The sequence below is a fragment of the Haliotis rubra genome, unplaced genomic scaffold (assembly GCF_003918875.1).
Source record: "Haliotis rubra isolate DU_JTF1 unplaced genomic scaffold, ASM391887v1 Scf479, whole genome shotgun sequence".
Lineage (NCBI taxonomy): Eukaryota > Metazoa > Mollusca > Gastropoda > Lepetellida > Haliotidae > Haliotis > Haliotis rubra.
The window spans coordinates 778561-796179 of record NW_025767167.1 but is presented as its reverse complement, the minus strand read 5'-3'; the positions used below and the strand labels follow the sequence as shown (position 1 = coordinate 796179).

Here is a 17619-nt window from a genome sequence, read left to right as displayed (position 1 = left end):
ATACTCACGATACAATCAGAATTGGACAGTCAACTCTGCTTTTAGCATAGAATTCTTATGGATCAAGGGTTTTAGTCGCTTCTATTTATATATAATTATGAGAATGCCGAGGTAAAGAGCAGCTAGCGCTTTTTATCGTGATTTGCTCAGATGCAGCGGGGATGGAATCAACAGTCTTCCGCTCCAAGCAGACTCTCTACGGATGGCATCTAGACGATCTGGGATAAACAACGTAATTAAAAAGAGTATTGGAACCTATCCTTCTTTCCCTCAATACTGCCATTTTAGAGCACAAATGTACTCCATATGTGCCCTCTAAATGAAGCTGTAATGATATTGTTCTCGATACACTCACGGGAACCTTACAGCAATGAAGGACTGAGAATAACTTCCCTGGAGAAATGATCGCTCCAATTCCAGCAGATTAACCTGGAAAGTCTGTGAGACCATGCACATGAAAGATCACAATTTACAAATAACGACTGTGATAAAAATACAGCACTCGACAAGTACAGTTCATTGTGAAATGATTCTTGGACCTTACAGGAATTTCAGTAATTGAGCATAATAGGGCTGACTGATAAATTATTAATCACAAGGAGAAATATTTGACCTAAAAGCCTTAAATTGATCTATTTTCCGACATAATCCCCTACCGTCTTAATGTTGGGATATAACAGATGGTCTCTTCTTGATTGCTGAAACCTTAAACTGACTTTGTTCGAGTCAAAATGTTTTCGCGCCACAGCTTTGTTCATGTCTTGGACCAGATCGAAATCTGACGCCTAGATGTTGAGAGTTTGATGTTCGCTGAAGGAATTCACAGCCACAATTGTCGATTATGACCATGGCACTCAATTGTGCACTGGAGTGTTCTCTTGATGGAAGGACACACCTTTCCTGAGCTTGTTTATCCAGCACTGGCCTCAAATGTGCACCATAACACGCTCCGTTGTTGTTTCTACCTTGGTGACATCCTCGACATACAGGAACACAGATGGAATTACTTCCGACCTGGTGGGACAATCTTTGCTTTCTTTAGTGCAGTTGTAACCACTGCTTTCATTGTGGAGGTGTGTGGTCCCTGGGTGTAGAGCTCCGGTTACAAATCAGTTAAAGTTCATCAACGATGGGCGCGGAGAGATCTTGGATGGGTGACCGTGTGACAGCTTGACTCATGGGTTTCTACGACTTCAGTCCTGCCCCACAACGAAGCACATGTGGTACATGTGTTCTCACCTTAGGCAAGTGAGTTTGTTCAAAAATTGTCTCTGTTCACCCAGCAGAAAATAGGTACCCGATGGGATAAGTCATGTGATTATTAACCTTCTAGCGCCTCACGGGCAGCTTTGTTATCCGGAGTGATATTGTAGAGATTTGAGCGTGCCCCTCCGTAGTGCGGAATTCAGCGCATTACAAATGCCCTTGTTATTGTTTTGACTCAGGGTAGAAGGAGTGAACCCACCTATAATCCATAGTCACAGATCATTGCAAGAACTTTCTGGATCAGATTCAAACAGAGCTAGATTACCACGTGACATGTGTTGCTTGGTGCGTTTTTTAATATTTGGGAAATTTAATAATTGCCAAGTTTCTGTGACAAAATAATATACTCTCCCCTGGGAAATGCCTATAACGAGCAACATACGACTCAGTTATCTGCTGGAAAATCATCACGATATTGCAGATTATGGATCAGTCTGGGTCATTTCTGGTGTGGATGACATACGAGCTTTTAGGGACAGGGTCGTCTTCAAGGCCAAGCTTTAACGTTCCTCCTCAAGTTTTTACGCTTATATATTAATTGGCATCCGTCTTTAGCGTATCTCTATGGGTGGCCTTGGGATTGTGTTGTCTGCTAATGCACGTTCATCATGTTTGCTCATCTACAAAGGTCACATACCCTTGCAAATATTACTCACATGTCACTGTAAAATTGTTTGCTCAAGCGACTTGTGTTTTTGTGGATCAACGTCTACGACATCGTGAAATACCCACAACGAAGGATTTCACTATTACTCAGCTTCCGTGCGACGCTCAGAGCTTAATATCCATCAGCCCGTTAATAGAGAGATTACCTGGGTGACGGTAAAGATGAGAGGTGGACCAATTTTGCTTTGCAACAAAATTGCAAGCTTTGTTGGGAATATTCTCTACAGGTCAGATTTCAAAGAAAGAAAGAAAGAAAGAAAGAGAGAGAGAGAGAGAGAGAGAGAGAGAGAGAGAGAGAGAGAGAGAGAGAGAGAGAGAGAGAGAGAGAGAGAGAGAGAGAGAGAGAGAGAGAGAGAGAGAGAGAGAGAGAGAGAGAGAGAGAGAGAGAGAGAGACTGTTTCAGCAATTTCGGGACAGATATCTATTTTTAAAAAACTGCAGCGCTTAAGTAATTATTTTATTAAAGCACCATAATGGCATGTGTTATTATCACGTAATACATTTAGTCGATTGTTTTGGTGTAAGTGAGTTCAAATGACTTCTAAATGATCATCCCTGTTTTCATTAGTACGTTTTGTGATTAATCGTTCTGTGTAATATTCATATCTTTTGTTGACGAAACAATCTAAAACAGATTAGGTTTGAATTTTATGGATTGCCCAGGTATAATCTCGTGGATATCCGATAGCAATATTTCATACGCGTCATGTTCATATTTCAATTTGAATGTTTTCCATCATAAACTTTATTTCTGTGTTTTCATACACACTGATGCTGTTAAACCAAACTATTTTGAAAGAATAGAAAACTTCCTAACTATGATTGTATTATTGTATGGAGATGGTGCAGTGCTGTTGAGTTCAAATGTAAAAGAATTACAAAATACCTTAAATAAAAGAGAAATTTAGCCCTTTAAATAACTTGGCGTTATCTTGCGAAAATCAATACTTCTAGCCTGAGTCAAAACAACAACAATGTGTGAGTGAGTGAGTTTGGTTTGAGGCAAAAGCAAAATTCCAGCAATATCACGGCGGGGGACACCAGAAATGGGCCTCACACATTGTATCCATGCGGGAATCGAACCCTAATATTTTCCGTGACAAGGGATCCCTTTAACGACTAGGCTACCCCACCGCCCATTCAATTTTCCTAGTACGAGGTTAAGTTAATCAGAACAAAACACTAATGTATTTAGGAGATAAACCTAGTGTGTTTGAAAATCAGAGACATGCTTTACTGAATTGATGGCGACTAAATATTACAATTGAAACCTCACGAGTCGCCATCAATTCAGTAAAGCATGTCTCTGATTTTCAAACACACTAGGGTTATCTCCATTCTACCATGACCCATTTAAAATCGAACTTCCTCGCTCTGCGGAAGACACTGCGTAATCCGGCATGGGACGAGAGGCGAATTGAACTCGTCTGTGAAGGGAGCGGTAGATGCCGTTCGTATTTTTTTTAACATTACCACATAACAATATTCTGTCCAAAGAAATCAAACTACTGTTTATTCAATGCAATTATGTAATACCCGAGATCTTGTGGGTTTTTTCATTCCAACTCCACACGACTAAAACCAGCCTATTGTTTTGTGTGCCGTGAAACTGTACCCCCCTGGCCTCACTATAATGGAATCGTCTGACCTACTTATTTTCTTCGAAGTAGACAGTTACGCAACAGTTTGACATGGCGGACGAGCCAGTGTTTACATTTTGCGAAAGGTTGCAATTTGAAGTGACAGTGGACAATACTTGACTGACTGTTGAATCTGAACCCTGCAGAATCGAACAAGAGATCCTTTCCTGATCAACCTACGACCTGTAACTCACCAAAGACTGTTGATTTTTATGACCGGCCGATAATGATTTCACGTACTGCTTCCACCCCCGCCATGCGACAAAAGCGTGACAGTGCTGCTGCTTAGTATACATGCGACTAACTTGTGATTCCTTGGAACTTTGTTTTCATCGTTTGGGACTAGACTGTGTCCAAGCGTTTTTCAAAGTAGATGAACATGACAGTGACCACCTTTCGGGAAAGTTGGCAGACAACAGAATTATTTTGTGAACGATGCAACGGGATATGATGGAGTATGACTATGAGTGGCATAAATGTGGTGTTTTGCCAGACCGTTAGATCTATCTTGCAAATTTCCCATTCTAATGGAATTAAATATACCATTTACCAGGTAGGTAAATGTTTACTAAAGTTTTGCTGCATATTTATATAATAATTATATTTTTCGAGTTTAAATAAATGTTTTATCAGCATTTCCATCACGTCTGTTGTGTTGATATTAGTCATGTTGGTGGTCAAGCTGAAGTAGTGCGGCAGTGTTCTATACGTGCGCAGTGAAGCGCAATGAAATCAAACGCATTTTTATTCCAAAAATTTCCAATTGCCTATGTGGAAAATTCGAAAGTCAGCGTCAAAATCCATGAAGTTGTTGTTATGATCCGCCATCATTGTGGTCAAACGGAAGTAGTTCTCACAATAAGATTTGTTAATGCGCGGTGAAGCGGCCTTACAATCAGATGAGCGTCAATCCACAATTGATGCCGTCTGATTTTTCTGAACAGCCAATCAGAATCTAGTATTTTCTTGATTCATGGTAGAATACATCGTATGCAACGAACGGATATTGGATGTCAATTGGTCGCCCGCTGCGCCTTATTGACGCCGTAGCTATACCAATTCTGTATGCTTGCCAAATACCGGTGTGTGAAAACCTTTCGGTTAAAGAAATATTCCCTTCCTTTACTAAACACCTTGTTTCACTGAGAAAGTGTACTCCAAATGTTATGGCATTTGCAGAACTTGGAGATCATATCTCTTACGAAGTCAAATTGAAAATAGTATCTGTCTGTGCTAGGAAGTTATATGGGAAAACATATTATCTTGCAGTATGTGTCATTTTTAATGTGATTGACAATCCAAGGGGATATATGAGTGAGTTAAATCTTCCAAAGGTTACGTGTATAGAATTTTAGGAAATGTACTTTTTATGGACAAAGGATAGAGGCATTAAGAAAACCAGCTTAGTTATCTGTCTGAAAAGGAAGTTTGTACAAATTCTCAGTTGTGTTCTTTACGTGATCCAAGAACCTGTGAGAGATTTTAACAACACCGGAATGTAGTTTTCATGTACACAACTTTCAACAAGATCAGACCTTCAACTGCACCTGTAATGTCGCTGTGAGCGATCTGAGTGTGTTCAGTTCAGTTACAAAAAATTCTAATAATTACTCACAGTGTTCTCAGTGCAGGAGACGATAACCTTTGATGTACAGGAAACCCTTCGATGTCCATATCGTAGATGTACCTGGAACCGAAAATAATTAATTTATTATTTATTTACTTCTTTGAGTGCCCTTTTTAGAAGTTGGAGAGTCAGAAAAGGACGGCTTGACAACGATACACCAATTTGTATCGAAACTAGGGGTGGGTATTGCAGAGAATTTTCATATTGCGATATATTGCGATGCAAAAGCATATATTGCGATATGTATTGCAATATATTGCAAGAAGTGTTTTTAAAAAAAACCCAAACTACTTATAATCGAGTTAATGCTTGATTTTTAAAGCAAAAACACAAAAAATCACTATGCTTGATTAAGCTTTGATGAAAACTTTCAATCATGACAAAATAAAAATGTAAATAATATTTGGCACAAAAGAAACAAGGAAACCAACAATTTAAAAAACGGAAATATCCGAAAATTTCCGAATGTTACGAAGTTTTCCGAATGCATGTCAAAATTCCGGTTTTCGATCAACGTATCGCAATACGTATCGTTTTCATATCTGAACCGGTAAATTAAACCGGTTATATTGCGCAGCCCTCATCGAAACATCACATCACCTGAATAAAAAAAAAAGTTGTTCACCCTTAAAGTTTATCCTAATCTTACATGTATTTACTGATAAATTCCAAATTTATCAGAACATGTCAATACACAATGGTTTCGGAAAAAGGTCAGCAGAAGATGAATCATATGTATGTATATGTGTCCGTGTATATATATTCAACCTAACAATGTTGACATTTTCCTTCGTTGTTGTGCCAGTCTTAAGACATCAGCCATATAAAGGTCAGGTATGATATATACCTGATATTTCACAAGAATATGTAAATGCCGTTTTTCTAATACGGTTTGCGTCAGTGGAAATCGAGTTTCACATGTATTGACAGTTCGATGTGCAGTTTATCAGTTTCATGTCAATGAGTTGCGGTATATTTTCTCTTAATATTTTCATCATGAATATTCGCAAATCAAACGCTTTCATTCATGAAATATATTTGTTCGGTATTTAGATTGTTACATTGTCATATCATTGTAACATCAGATGTGTGAGGGAAGAGTGAGTTTAGTTTAACGCCGCTTTTAGCAATATTCCAGCAATATCACGGCGGGGGACACCAGGAAAGGGCTTCACACATTGTACCCATGTTGGGAATCGAACCCGGGTGTCCGGCGTGACAAGTGAACGCTTTAACCACTAGGCTACCCCACCGCCCTACATCTGATGCAGATACAGGTGATTAATATCACTATATCAGGGTTGGTTGCTCTCCAACCACTTTTTGCGTGTACTGCTCTTTTGAGTAAATAGAAGCGACAAAACCATTTCCGAATGCATACATCATGAGTATATATTTATTTCAGCAGCATTATTATCAGCGAAGCTTGCCTGTTTTATTTATGACGAGACGGTCCGCTTTCTCCTCCACGCCATGTTTCCGCTTGCTCTGAATAATGTCCACACAGCGATGTCGTAACTGGCGTCAATGTCCTCATGAACAATCAGCGCTTGTATTAACGATGTTAAACACGCTGAGATGGTCGGAAGACCTATTAACTGCATTTTTCACACCGACATGTTTTATGTTTCGACACAGAACTAACTTTGTACTTGTAAGTTCTTTCAAAGACAAGTAAAAAATGGTAGCCTGTAGAGTAGCTGCATTTATACCGAATACGCCTGTAACGAACTGATGGATAAAACGAACTGTTTATGGGTTCCTTTGCACTCATATTTTAACGCATATAACTAGCCACAGATGTAACGAACTAAAATTAGTATTCCTTTGAGTTCGTTATTACCGTAGCTCGCTATATTTAATTTTTCAAATTGTTAACTCGAAATAAATATAATATGTCATTGCCATCAACGTATGTGAATGTTGATAGAAACCTGGCGATGTATATTTATCATGCAAATTGCTTTAGGAGGATTCATGAAGTTCAGCTTCTCAATTGTTCTGTGAATAAAGACTGGACCAGTTCTCACAGAAACCGTAAATCGCAGAGAATATCTCTGCCAGGAGATGTTTGGGCTGAGTGATAAACGGAATATAGAACAGTCTGTCCAGTGCTTAGCTTCCATCCCGTATTAGACGCCTCCGTGGTGTAGTGGTTAGAGCGTCCGCCCAGAGAGCGGAAGGTCGCGGGTTCGATCCCCAACCGCGTCATACCAAAATATGGTACTTGTTGGTCCCTGCCTGGAGCTCGGCATTAATGGGTAAAACAAGGACAGGTCGGCTTGGAGTCAGTATAATGTGTCTGAGTGGGTTATTCATGCTTCACTGCGGCATGGTATCTCAGTGGGCTAGCACTATAAAACCAGCTTCAGTCTGGGCTAGTACAAGCAGCCGCACCTACACATACACACACATGCACGTCGTCATATGAGCGAAATATTCTCCAGCGCGACGTTTAAACCCAATTTCACCTCACCTTACCTCCTTCCAGTATTAAGCTGTGAAGCTAGTGATAAACATAACTCACTAACAGTGATAAATTACACAGTTCGTATTTTATCAGAGTGTACACAAAATAATATCATATTTCTCAATGAATGGCACAAACAAGATCGCTGAAGCGCAATGCGACAATAGGGGGCATAACATGGCCATCCACCTCTGACGTTGATCATTTGTTTACTTTAACAGGAGCAATGTTCTGGGGGACCGAAGTTCCACTAGAAGCTCATCGTAAGCTCAGTTCCAGTCAGCAAGCTGACAAGGTAAGGATGTCATCTGTGGGATGACTCCATTTCCTGCTACAGTTGCAACACAATCAGCGAAGACGCTATAGAGTCATCGGATTGTCTGGTCCACCTGTCGTGAACTCAGCTGTGTAATAAATGGTTTCTAAATAAATTTGTCAAAATTCGATTGTTTTAAGGGTAACGCCATACGGCAGGAGGACTGAAAGATACGTTTCAGCAAATTGTCTGATTGACGGCTGTTAGTGATGCTGTACCATTACCTAACACCCGGTGTCCTTTTAAATTGACAGTGATGTTTTTACATATAATTTGTCCTGACAGATAATCGAGTCCGATAGCATTGCTATTCTCTATCGATAAACGTTTATGTTGTACTTGCAGTATGAAACCGGTAGATCCAAAGGTATCAATAACTCTATTAATGTAGACAGGATCGACATGACCCGGAGCTTGGCAAAGTAAAGGTCTTTCTCCCTGCGGGAACAAATAACAGTTACATTGCATTAAGACTGTTATTGACCATTACACCTCCGGGTTCCTCTCCAGCAGTGCTGTATTGCCTGCAAGTGGTGGAACTGGAACCGCACCATATAAGTAATTTGTTTATCATATGAATTTTGGATATCAAATTGTTTCAGGGGACATGAGTTCAACTAATCGTGAACACTGCCAATAGGGAGTGAGTGAGTGAATTGGGTTCACGTCACCATTGCCACAATTAGATACCTTTGACACACTAACTGTAAATAACAATTAAATCAAAGACTACATTTAAATCAAAGTGAGTGAGTGAGTTTAGTTTTACGCCTTATTAGCAATACTTGAGCAATATCACGGCGGGGGACACCAGAAAAGAGCTTCATTCATTGTACCCATCTTGGGAATCGAACCCGGGCCATCATCGTGACGCGCGAACGCTTTAACCACTGGGCTACCCCACCGCCCCTTTTTAAACTTAAGACTACATGATGTGTAGTGTAATATTACTGAAGAACATCACGTACTAAACAATATTTTCAGCATCATCATGAAGCTATCGTCAAGCATGCCACCTCCTGAACACCCTAATGGGATATTATGATGTATTCAACATCATTAACACCAAAATAACACCATTTATGTAGGTTAAACATAACAGATCCTTTAAAAGACCCGAGGACACTGATATATACTCATACCAATAATGGTTGTCACCCACCTCCCCACCCTAACCCCCCACACACCTCACATCCCCACCCCATCTCCAATTAAAAACATTGAAGGGGGTGACAACCATTATTGGCATGAGTATATATCGACTTAACCGTTGTTCGATACAAGCACCGTCCAGCGTCTTAAAAAGATATAGAATTACATGATATTATTTAAAGAGGTTTCACTTTAGACGGCAATACGTCAATAACATTACAGACGTGAGATATGCTGGGCGGTTGATGGTGAGTCGGAGGCTGAAATACTTTTCGAAAACTGAAACTATAATGTGTTCCTGCTTTGTGCTAAAAAAAGATATTTTCCCCGGCTAATTTACCCCAAAAAAGTACATCCTGCACTCGACACTGTGATTATCACATGCATTGCGTCTGCCTCCATAATCTGCAATAACCTTGACGAAAGAAAAGGATTCTTTGTTTGTTCCCACCCAAAATGTCAATTCATGAATTCTATTACATGAAGGTATTTGTCTGTAAACGGAGTTTCCGTACATAATGGTACTTGTCGATCAGCTGAGTTTCCGTACATAACAGTACTTGTCGATCAGCTGAGTTTCCATACATAATGGTATTTGTCGATTCACTATGTCCCGATGCCTATATCCTATATAATAGTTACTAACACATCCATAACCTTACACAGTACATTCATAGTGTAAAGTACCTATTTAACCACGTCAACATTATCAATCGTCTTTGTCTCCATACAACAATCAACTCTGGAAAACACAAAGGCAAAACATCCATGGACATTCCCAGCCAGTTAAGTCTATTTGATTTTGGAAGAAGTTATTGACTGGTTTTGTGTTTCAAGCTGTAGGTTGGTTGTCTGAGTGTCCCGAAGACAACGGATTCTGTGTTTGTTTTCTCCACGTGTTTGTGACCCTTCGGGAGGTTGCATGCTGGAAAATGAATATCTGTTTATTGTATACCGGGATGTAATAATAATAATAATAATAATAATATAATATATATTTATATAGCGCCTTTGACATGTAGTACTGTGTACTTACAACACTTTGAAGAATCTATGTGAACATTAAACCAATATTTGTTATTTACGTTGTCCATAGCAACCCGAGTCACCTGACAGTGTTAGCGCTCAATACAACCAAGTTATTAACAGATGCAGTGAACACGAAGGAACTTTCGACTCATTTCTTTACCATATCAACTTTAATGAGCTTTTGCAAACTTGGGGACTTGTCTTGAACTTCATTTCCGTAGGAGAGACAACACTTTTGTATTGCCTCGTCGCCATGTGTGCGATGAACCGTTTTCATTCTCCTGAGTAATCTAAACATTACGTTGCAAAAAAATCAGATATTTCCTAAAAGCCACTAGTTACCAGAGTTAATGTGTTTTGTTACTTTTGTCTGGTTAAGGCCAGACTTAATGGTGAAAAAGCAAAGCAAATAAAGCTAAATAGATGTGCGACGACACTCGGGAGAATGGGCAACATCGGTATTGTATCAACAATGACGCATAAATATATTATATTGGGAAGGAAGGCGATTTCAATGGTTGGCCAGCGCAAAAACACAAATATGAGTGAGTGAGTATGGTTTTACGCCGGCTTTAGCAATGTTCCGGCAACTTTCTGGGGGACGCAAGAAATGGACTTCCTACATTGTACCCTAGTGGAGAATCGAACCCGGGCCTTCGACGTGACGAGCGAATATTTTAACCACTAGGCTACCCAACCGCCCCCCACAAACATGAATGCTGTTTTGACCAAAAAAAGGTCACACAATTGTCACACAGGTATTGTAAGTCTGTTCATTGGTAGCATTACGGAGAGGTATATGCACATTGCAGGCAATACGGCAATACGACAATATCTACAACAATCAATCTTTTATTCGGTAGAAAGGCCTTCGGTCCATATACAGTGTTAACATATACTGAGAGAAACAAATAAGGGAACACAGAAAAACTCAAGCGTTCCTTCAATATGCTCCAGTTTTCATCACCAGGTTTGAATAGCACTGTGGGAGGAAATCTGAAAATAAATAAAGGAACACTGTCATGAAGTGAGGTTCCCTTATTTGTTTCCCTCAGTATATGAAATACATTTATGAGTTGCTGTCAGACAAATGAATTGCGCAAAATTAAGGCCTCTTTAACATAATTTGAGATGGACAGTAAATGAGTTGAATTATCATGTTGAAGATCATAGATCATGACATCTTCATTGATGTACATAGGTATATTTTCAGAGTATTTAACACGTAATTAGTTATATGCTGGACATTTATAAAGAAAATGAAATTATTCATCCGCTACATAATTTAATTTACATACCTTACAGTAGTGACATTGACGTAGAATTCCATCTCGTCTACCAATATTTTCATATATGGGAAGCTCACCAATTCTTAGTTACGATATCCTGCGTCTCGCTTCTTTTGATTTTACATTTACGAGATAATTTTAGATATAAATGTAATGTTGAATATTCATTAATATCAGCCATTATTGATTGAACGTGGCAATTCCTTATCCTTGTTTCAAAATTGAATAGAAATAGAGGTGAGCTATATTTCAGCCATATCGTGACTTAAAAGTTATAAATTCATAATAGACACAATTAAATTGTAAAAAACTGCCAACGAAGGGCAGTAAAATAATTAGATTATCACAGATAGAGAAGTGAAACAAGCATGTAACTGTAAAATTCGACACACTTTTATGGACAATACAATATACAAAACGGGCTGGAGATCACCAACAACTGAAGGTACGTCACCGTACTAGGGACCATGGGGACTTACAGTACCTTTGCTACCTGCATGGACCCGAGCTGGATTTACACCATCCCTTCAGCCGTTGGTGATGGGAGACAAATATAGCCATTAATTAAAAGCACACATATTCTACGATTAAAAGAGTGGTAAGTTTAAATTAAATTTGAATGTATTGGGTTTTACGTACCCTCTCAGGAGGACAATAATGTTACGGTACTTTAACCCCCCTTGAGGATACAGCCACTAAAAATCTCAGTTACTAATCTAATCTACAAATCATAAAAGTACATCTATTTACAAAACATATTAATCAAAATTTAATAATTAATTCAATCTCTTTTAAATATTCAGTGATTTGAGGTGAGGTGAGGTAAGGTGAGGTGAAATGGGGTACTTAAAAATATTTCGATCATTTGACGACGTGCATGGATGTGTATTTGTGGCTGCTTGTACTTGCCCAGACTGAAGCTGGTTTTTTTCGGTGCTAGCTCACTGAGATACCATGCCGCAGTGAAGCATGAATAACCCACTCAGACACATTTTACTGACTCCGAGCCGACCAGTCCTTGTTGTACCCATTAATGCCGAGCGCCAGGCAGGGAGCAACAAGTACCATATTTTAACGTCTTTAGGTATGACGCGGCCAGGGATCGAACGTGCGACCTTCCGCTCTCCGGGCGGACGCTCTAAGTTCTAACCACTACACCATAGCGATGGTCCTGTTAGCCAGAGGAAGTCTTTTCCAACTCTTAGTACCAGAATGAAGTAATGTTTCCAATGTCGAACTTCATGTAATTGCGACGGTCTGTTTACCTGAGCAGAATGTGCATTTCGGATGAACTGACTTCCGCTCATTTTATGTGCCTCTGACGTGTTAACTCAGTTTAGCATTTGTCGAGCAGGTATTCATCTTATAGTGCAACTTGTCGTTTTTAAAATGTGTCTATGTTATGTAATAAGTTTTCCGGAACAGTAATGCGGACGGTGTCCTACGTTCCCTTAAGGACGCACTAGGGTAGCCTTGTGGTTAAAGCCCCACCGTGATATTGATTGAATATTTCTAAAAGCGCCGTAAAACTAAACTCACTCATTTATTCAATACCCCAAGTGTTGATTGACATTAAGATAATTATTACAACGGTTCAACGACAAACCCCCTGGGATTAAACGTTTCTGCATACAATTAACAAAGCACGACGACGTAAACAGTTCTAAGATGGTGGTTTGGATTCGACCATGCATTTCATGCATATTTCCAGAGACTAAGAACTGATAAATAAATGAACGAGCTTTGCCAAACCAGAAACAATCTCCACAACCTCTCTCCTCGGTCATAAAACAAGGGAATACATGCTTTAAAATAAACATTTCGTAGCAACATTCTATAATATCGATTTCAAGTAACTGCAAGGAAGCGTCAGCAGTTATCTTTTCCTAGCTCCTCCAAATTGTCCAATTACAGAAACGTATTGCAGAAAGTGCACGTGGCAGCTCTTGATGTAAATTCCATTGCATGTCACCGCCAAGACTCATCTCATACTGCTTCCAACCTCCTGGCCATGTAATCACAGGTGACTTCTAAATTGTTGACAGTAACCACCTTTGTCAGTTATGCAAACATGGATGCTGTTAAAACATGTGATGAAAAATTGGCAAAAAAGGAATATGAATTTTGAATGAATGTCTTTCAGAGTGTGCTTAGTAAGTGGGCGATGTTTTCTTGTTAGAATTAACAAACTGAAAAAGGGAAAACATATTTGGAATATACCCATTCTGATCATTCCTGCAATATTCCAAAGTATGCTCTGCATACCATCATATATTAGCATCATTGTTTGATCAAAGAACTTGGTTTATACTGTAAGTATATTTATTAATATATGTACGTGTACTGCGCTCACCACCATACACAGGATGTATGCTCAAAGAACTAACATCGTTACCCCAGACAATGCATACGTGTACACTATAACCCAAGATGCCTGTTGGGTGCTTTAAGTTTAGCATCCATCTCATCCCACCGGATACCCATTCGCTGCTAGGTGAACAGAGGCAATGTGCTTCTTTGTTGGACTGGACTGAAGTCGTAGAAACTCTCAGGAATCAAGCTGCCAGACATCTACCTAAGATATCTACTTACTGCCTTATTGCGGGGGCGAAACTATCGGGGTTCATCTTTTTCATACGATGCCCTAGGGCAAAATATCACTTTGTCATTCTTATGTGACGTTGCTTTCTTCATGCGGCAACGGCGGGTAGCCAGCCTATGTTTGAAAGTAGATTTGGGTCTATTTTCCTCAATTTGACGACTTCGGTAAGAAAACAGAATATAATATTTGTGCCATACTATGTTTACGACACTCGTGCCTAAATATCGGCATATCCCTCGCTCTTGCTCGGGAAATACCAACATTTAGGCACTCGTGTCGTAAACATAGTATGACATGGACACTCATATAATATCCTCTGTATCCACCAACGTTTCTTAACCTCCTATTTATTTTTATGACGTTTATTATTATAAGGTCTGAAACATGAACATTGTCCGGGAATTGCGATCACGCTGCCCCGGATCTATCTACGGCTAGAAACTTAGATAATTTAAAGAATATTAAATTGGATTGGAACCCTATAATCTCGCTAGTCTTTGTTTCGCATAAACCACATTTTTCTAGTACAAAGATCCACATTGTAACTAGATACGTTTTCTACTAGACTCTTAGAGCTCGTGACAAAAAGCTGTTATTAAAACTCAGCTTTAAATACACGTGATGTTAGATTCGTCTCATGACCGACCTTTGAGAAACGTGATTTTGTAAACACTATCCAGTATGGCGGAAAGTTTTACTTCGGCGTTCGTGTTCGTATATATTCCAAAACATCCCAACCGAATCTGTGTCTATGATTCGACGTTTCAGAATCAAACCTGGTTGTTTAATGAAAAAGAGATACCTGTGATCACTAACACTATCCCTGCTATTTTCCAAATTCAGTCGTCAAAGTAATTATAAGATTTTTTACCTTTCAAAACATCGTAATTTCGTGCCAAAGATGACATTATCATACAGAAATGTCGCACAGAATTAAAAAACTGGGCAGTGTATACGTGTGGGCGATATATTTTGAATTTTGTTCAAAGTTCCCTCTGGCATCCAGATTTGTGATCGGGTCTCTTGCCCAGGACCACACGCCAGTGTAGAAGAAGATTCTATAACACCCCGGATCAGTACCATTTCGACTTGAGGTACACCGGAACATATATCCATTCCTGATACTAGATTCCCAAGCGATATACAGTTCGTACAAATAGACTTCAAATGTACAACCAAATCACTGTTCCAGGTATTGAGTTTAATTTCCAGCATAATGAAATTTGAGAATTTCAGTTGTACCAGGACGCCTCTGTATCCCACTATTCCACACGACAAACTGAAGAAAACGCTCACCCCATAGATATATCACCATCTTACAGGACAATGTGTCCAGTGCTGGAGTCTGCTCAGATCTGTAATGGGAACTGCAAATGGTGTGCATCCTCATGGGCATCAACTGTTTGTCCCGTCTTGCTCATCAGTTTCTTCGTGCATACGAATCGGAATTTCTGCTCGGATTGTCAAAGTCAGAGCAAGGGAATTTGGCCAACTTTAACACAAGCTTCAGGTACATGTATGTCGAATGTCTGACATCGTTTAGAACTGATTGAGAGGCCAATTCGAACAGTTGATTGTTCCATTTTGTGGAACAATATTCCAACCGCTCCAGCCTTTACTGTCCACATGAAACCACAATCGAGCTTCAAAGAGGGTATGTTTCTTGCTAACCGTGTTACACCATTCAAAGCCTCAGTTTAACTTTGATAACGTTTTATGGCATGCACGTGGATGCCATTTCCAGATTCATGTCTACATCTCTACATTCTTTTGCATGTATTTGTCACGAGTCTTACTGAAGCAGGAAGGATAAGTTCCCTTTTTGCGAACACCACATATCATTTCTGTTTAATAGTGATTCATAACTACACGCTGAGGATACAGTTTACACAAAACCAAATGTTTTCCCATAGACTTCCATAGTAACGTTATATTGTCTTAAAAAATAAACAGATCGTTAATAACCATTACATGTATATATATGAACAGTATGGCCTTAGAACCACAACAAAAACACAAATTTTGCCTAACCAATTCCTTTTCCCTGTACAGGAAGTTTGACACGCCAACCCCAGCTCCGCACCAAATGTCATAAACAGTTTTCACATACACACAGACCGTACTTGAAAATATCTCTGCACACATTCAGCATGAGTCATTGTGTTAAAAAGGACAACTCAAAATATTGAAAAATATGGTCAGTTTTAATTACTGGACGGAATTACATTTAAAAAATCTTACACATAATCATTCAATCACAGCTGTCAGATGATTCTGCCTGCACTGAAGGCTCTATGAGAAGTGTTTGTAAAACAATCTGATTTGGTGTAATATTACCTGTGGCCTGAATCTTACAATGGGCTATTGAAGCCGAAATGTCTTATGGTTATAAATAATGTCACTTTTATTTATAGCGATTAGTGAATGTATGATTACTCAGCACCATGCATGTCCTCATGGGTGTCACAGTGGTAACTACGGGGACAGCCTCAATTCGGGCGTTCCTCCCACATTAAACAGCTCACTACGAATATATTGTTCAATTTTACATTTACCACCGCTACACATTCGTCTGATGGAAAGAGTTTTATGTTTAATGTATATAATGCAACTTTGTTCAATGTTTAAATTTAGTCACATGTTCACCTTTCATTATGGAAGGAGATCCCACTGTTTAATCCTGGGGAAAGCAAATAGCGTCTTGTGAGGTGTACAAATGTCGTTAATAGGGTTCACACTGGGAAAACTATGGTGTCCTATAATTGCCATCGCGTGGCGCGTAAAAAAAGAACTACGTCCCACGACGTCGCATAAAAAAGATTTTTGTAAAATATTTTTTGGCTACAAAAATAACGGGCGACGTCGTTCTTTTTTCACGCGCCACGCGATGGCAATTATAGTACACCATAGAAAACAGGTTCTGTCGTGTTGACAAAAGCATATAATTGTATCATGTGGCTTTTGATTCAGATAATGTTTACAGATTTACGAAAATACACCAACATAGCCCCTAAGTAGGACACTATTACATGTCAATAGTTGATTATACCAGATATCATCGGCTCAACATCCATGTACATATCTCCACCATCGTCTGAACATGAAACACACTCTTTGATCTGAAAAACGAGATGAGGCAGTCTGACATATACATGCTGTTCGCTTTCACGATCGCGAAGGGCCTTGATGTCCAAGAGTGTGCATCATCTGTTTGTATACAGGCCTTTCTTTCCATGTCCAGACCATACACCGATGAAGGAGGAATCTATACCTCTCAGACCACCGAGTCCTGGGAATGAGGGAGAGAGGAGAGTGTAATCCTCAAAATAGGACATACGTTGGAGCAGTGTAAAGGATTTTAAAGACTGATGGAAACTGTTATTATGATGAACACACTCTAAATTAATGTCGGTTACCATGGCATCATATGTAATGATCACATCACTAAAGAGGCGCACCAAACTTCTTTTAATGGTTGACTTGCAGTGTCTTTCTTGATTGTTGGTTGTAAGAACATATTAAACATGATGAGGATGTTTTAATGATTTTTTTTTCAGAAGTC

The 17619-nt window shown here is 39.3% G+C and overlaps 1 protein-coding gene across 1 annotated transcript in view; it reads right to left on the bottom strand.

The window, feature by feature from the left end:
• LOC124290952 (carboxypeptidase N subunit 2-like) overlaps nt 1–17619 on the bottom strand; it is a gene marked incomplete at its 3' end in the record, with an annotated part of 97656 nt that overhangs the window by 67096 nt on the left and 12941 nt on the right. Inside the window, exon 2 of the mRNA XM_046727798.1 lies at nt 5188–5259. Coding sequence (XP_046583754.1) covers nt 5188–5259 — 72 coding nt within the window. The remainder of the gene's footprint in view (nt 1–5187; nt 5260–17619) is intronic.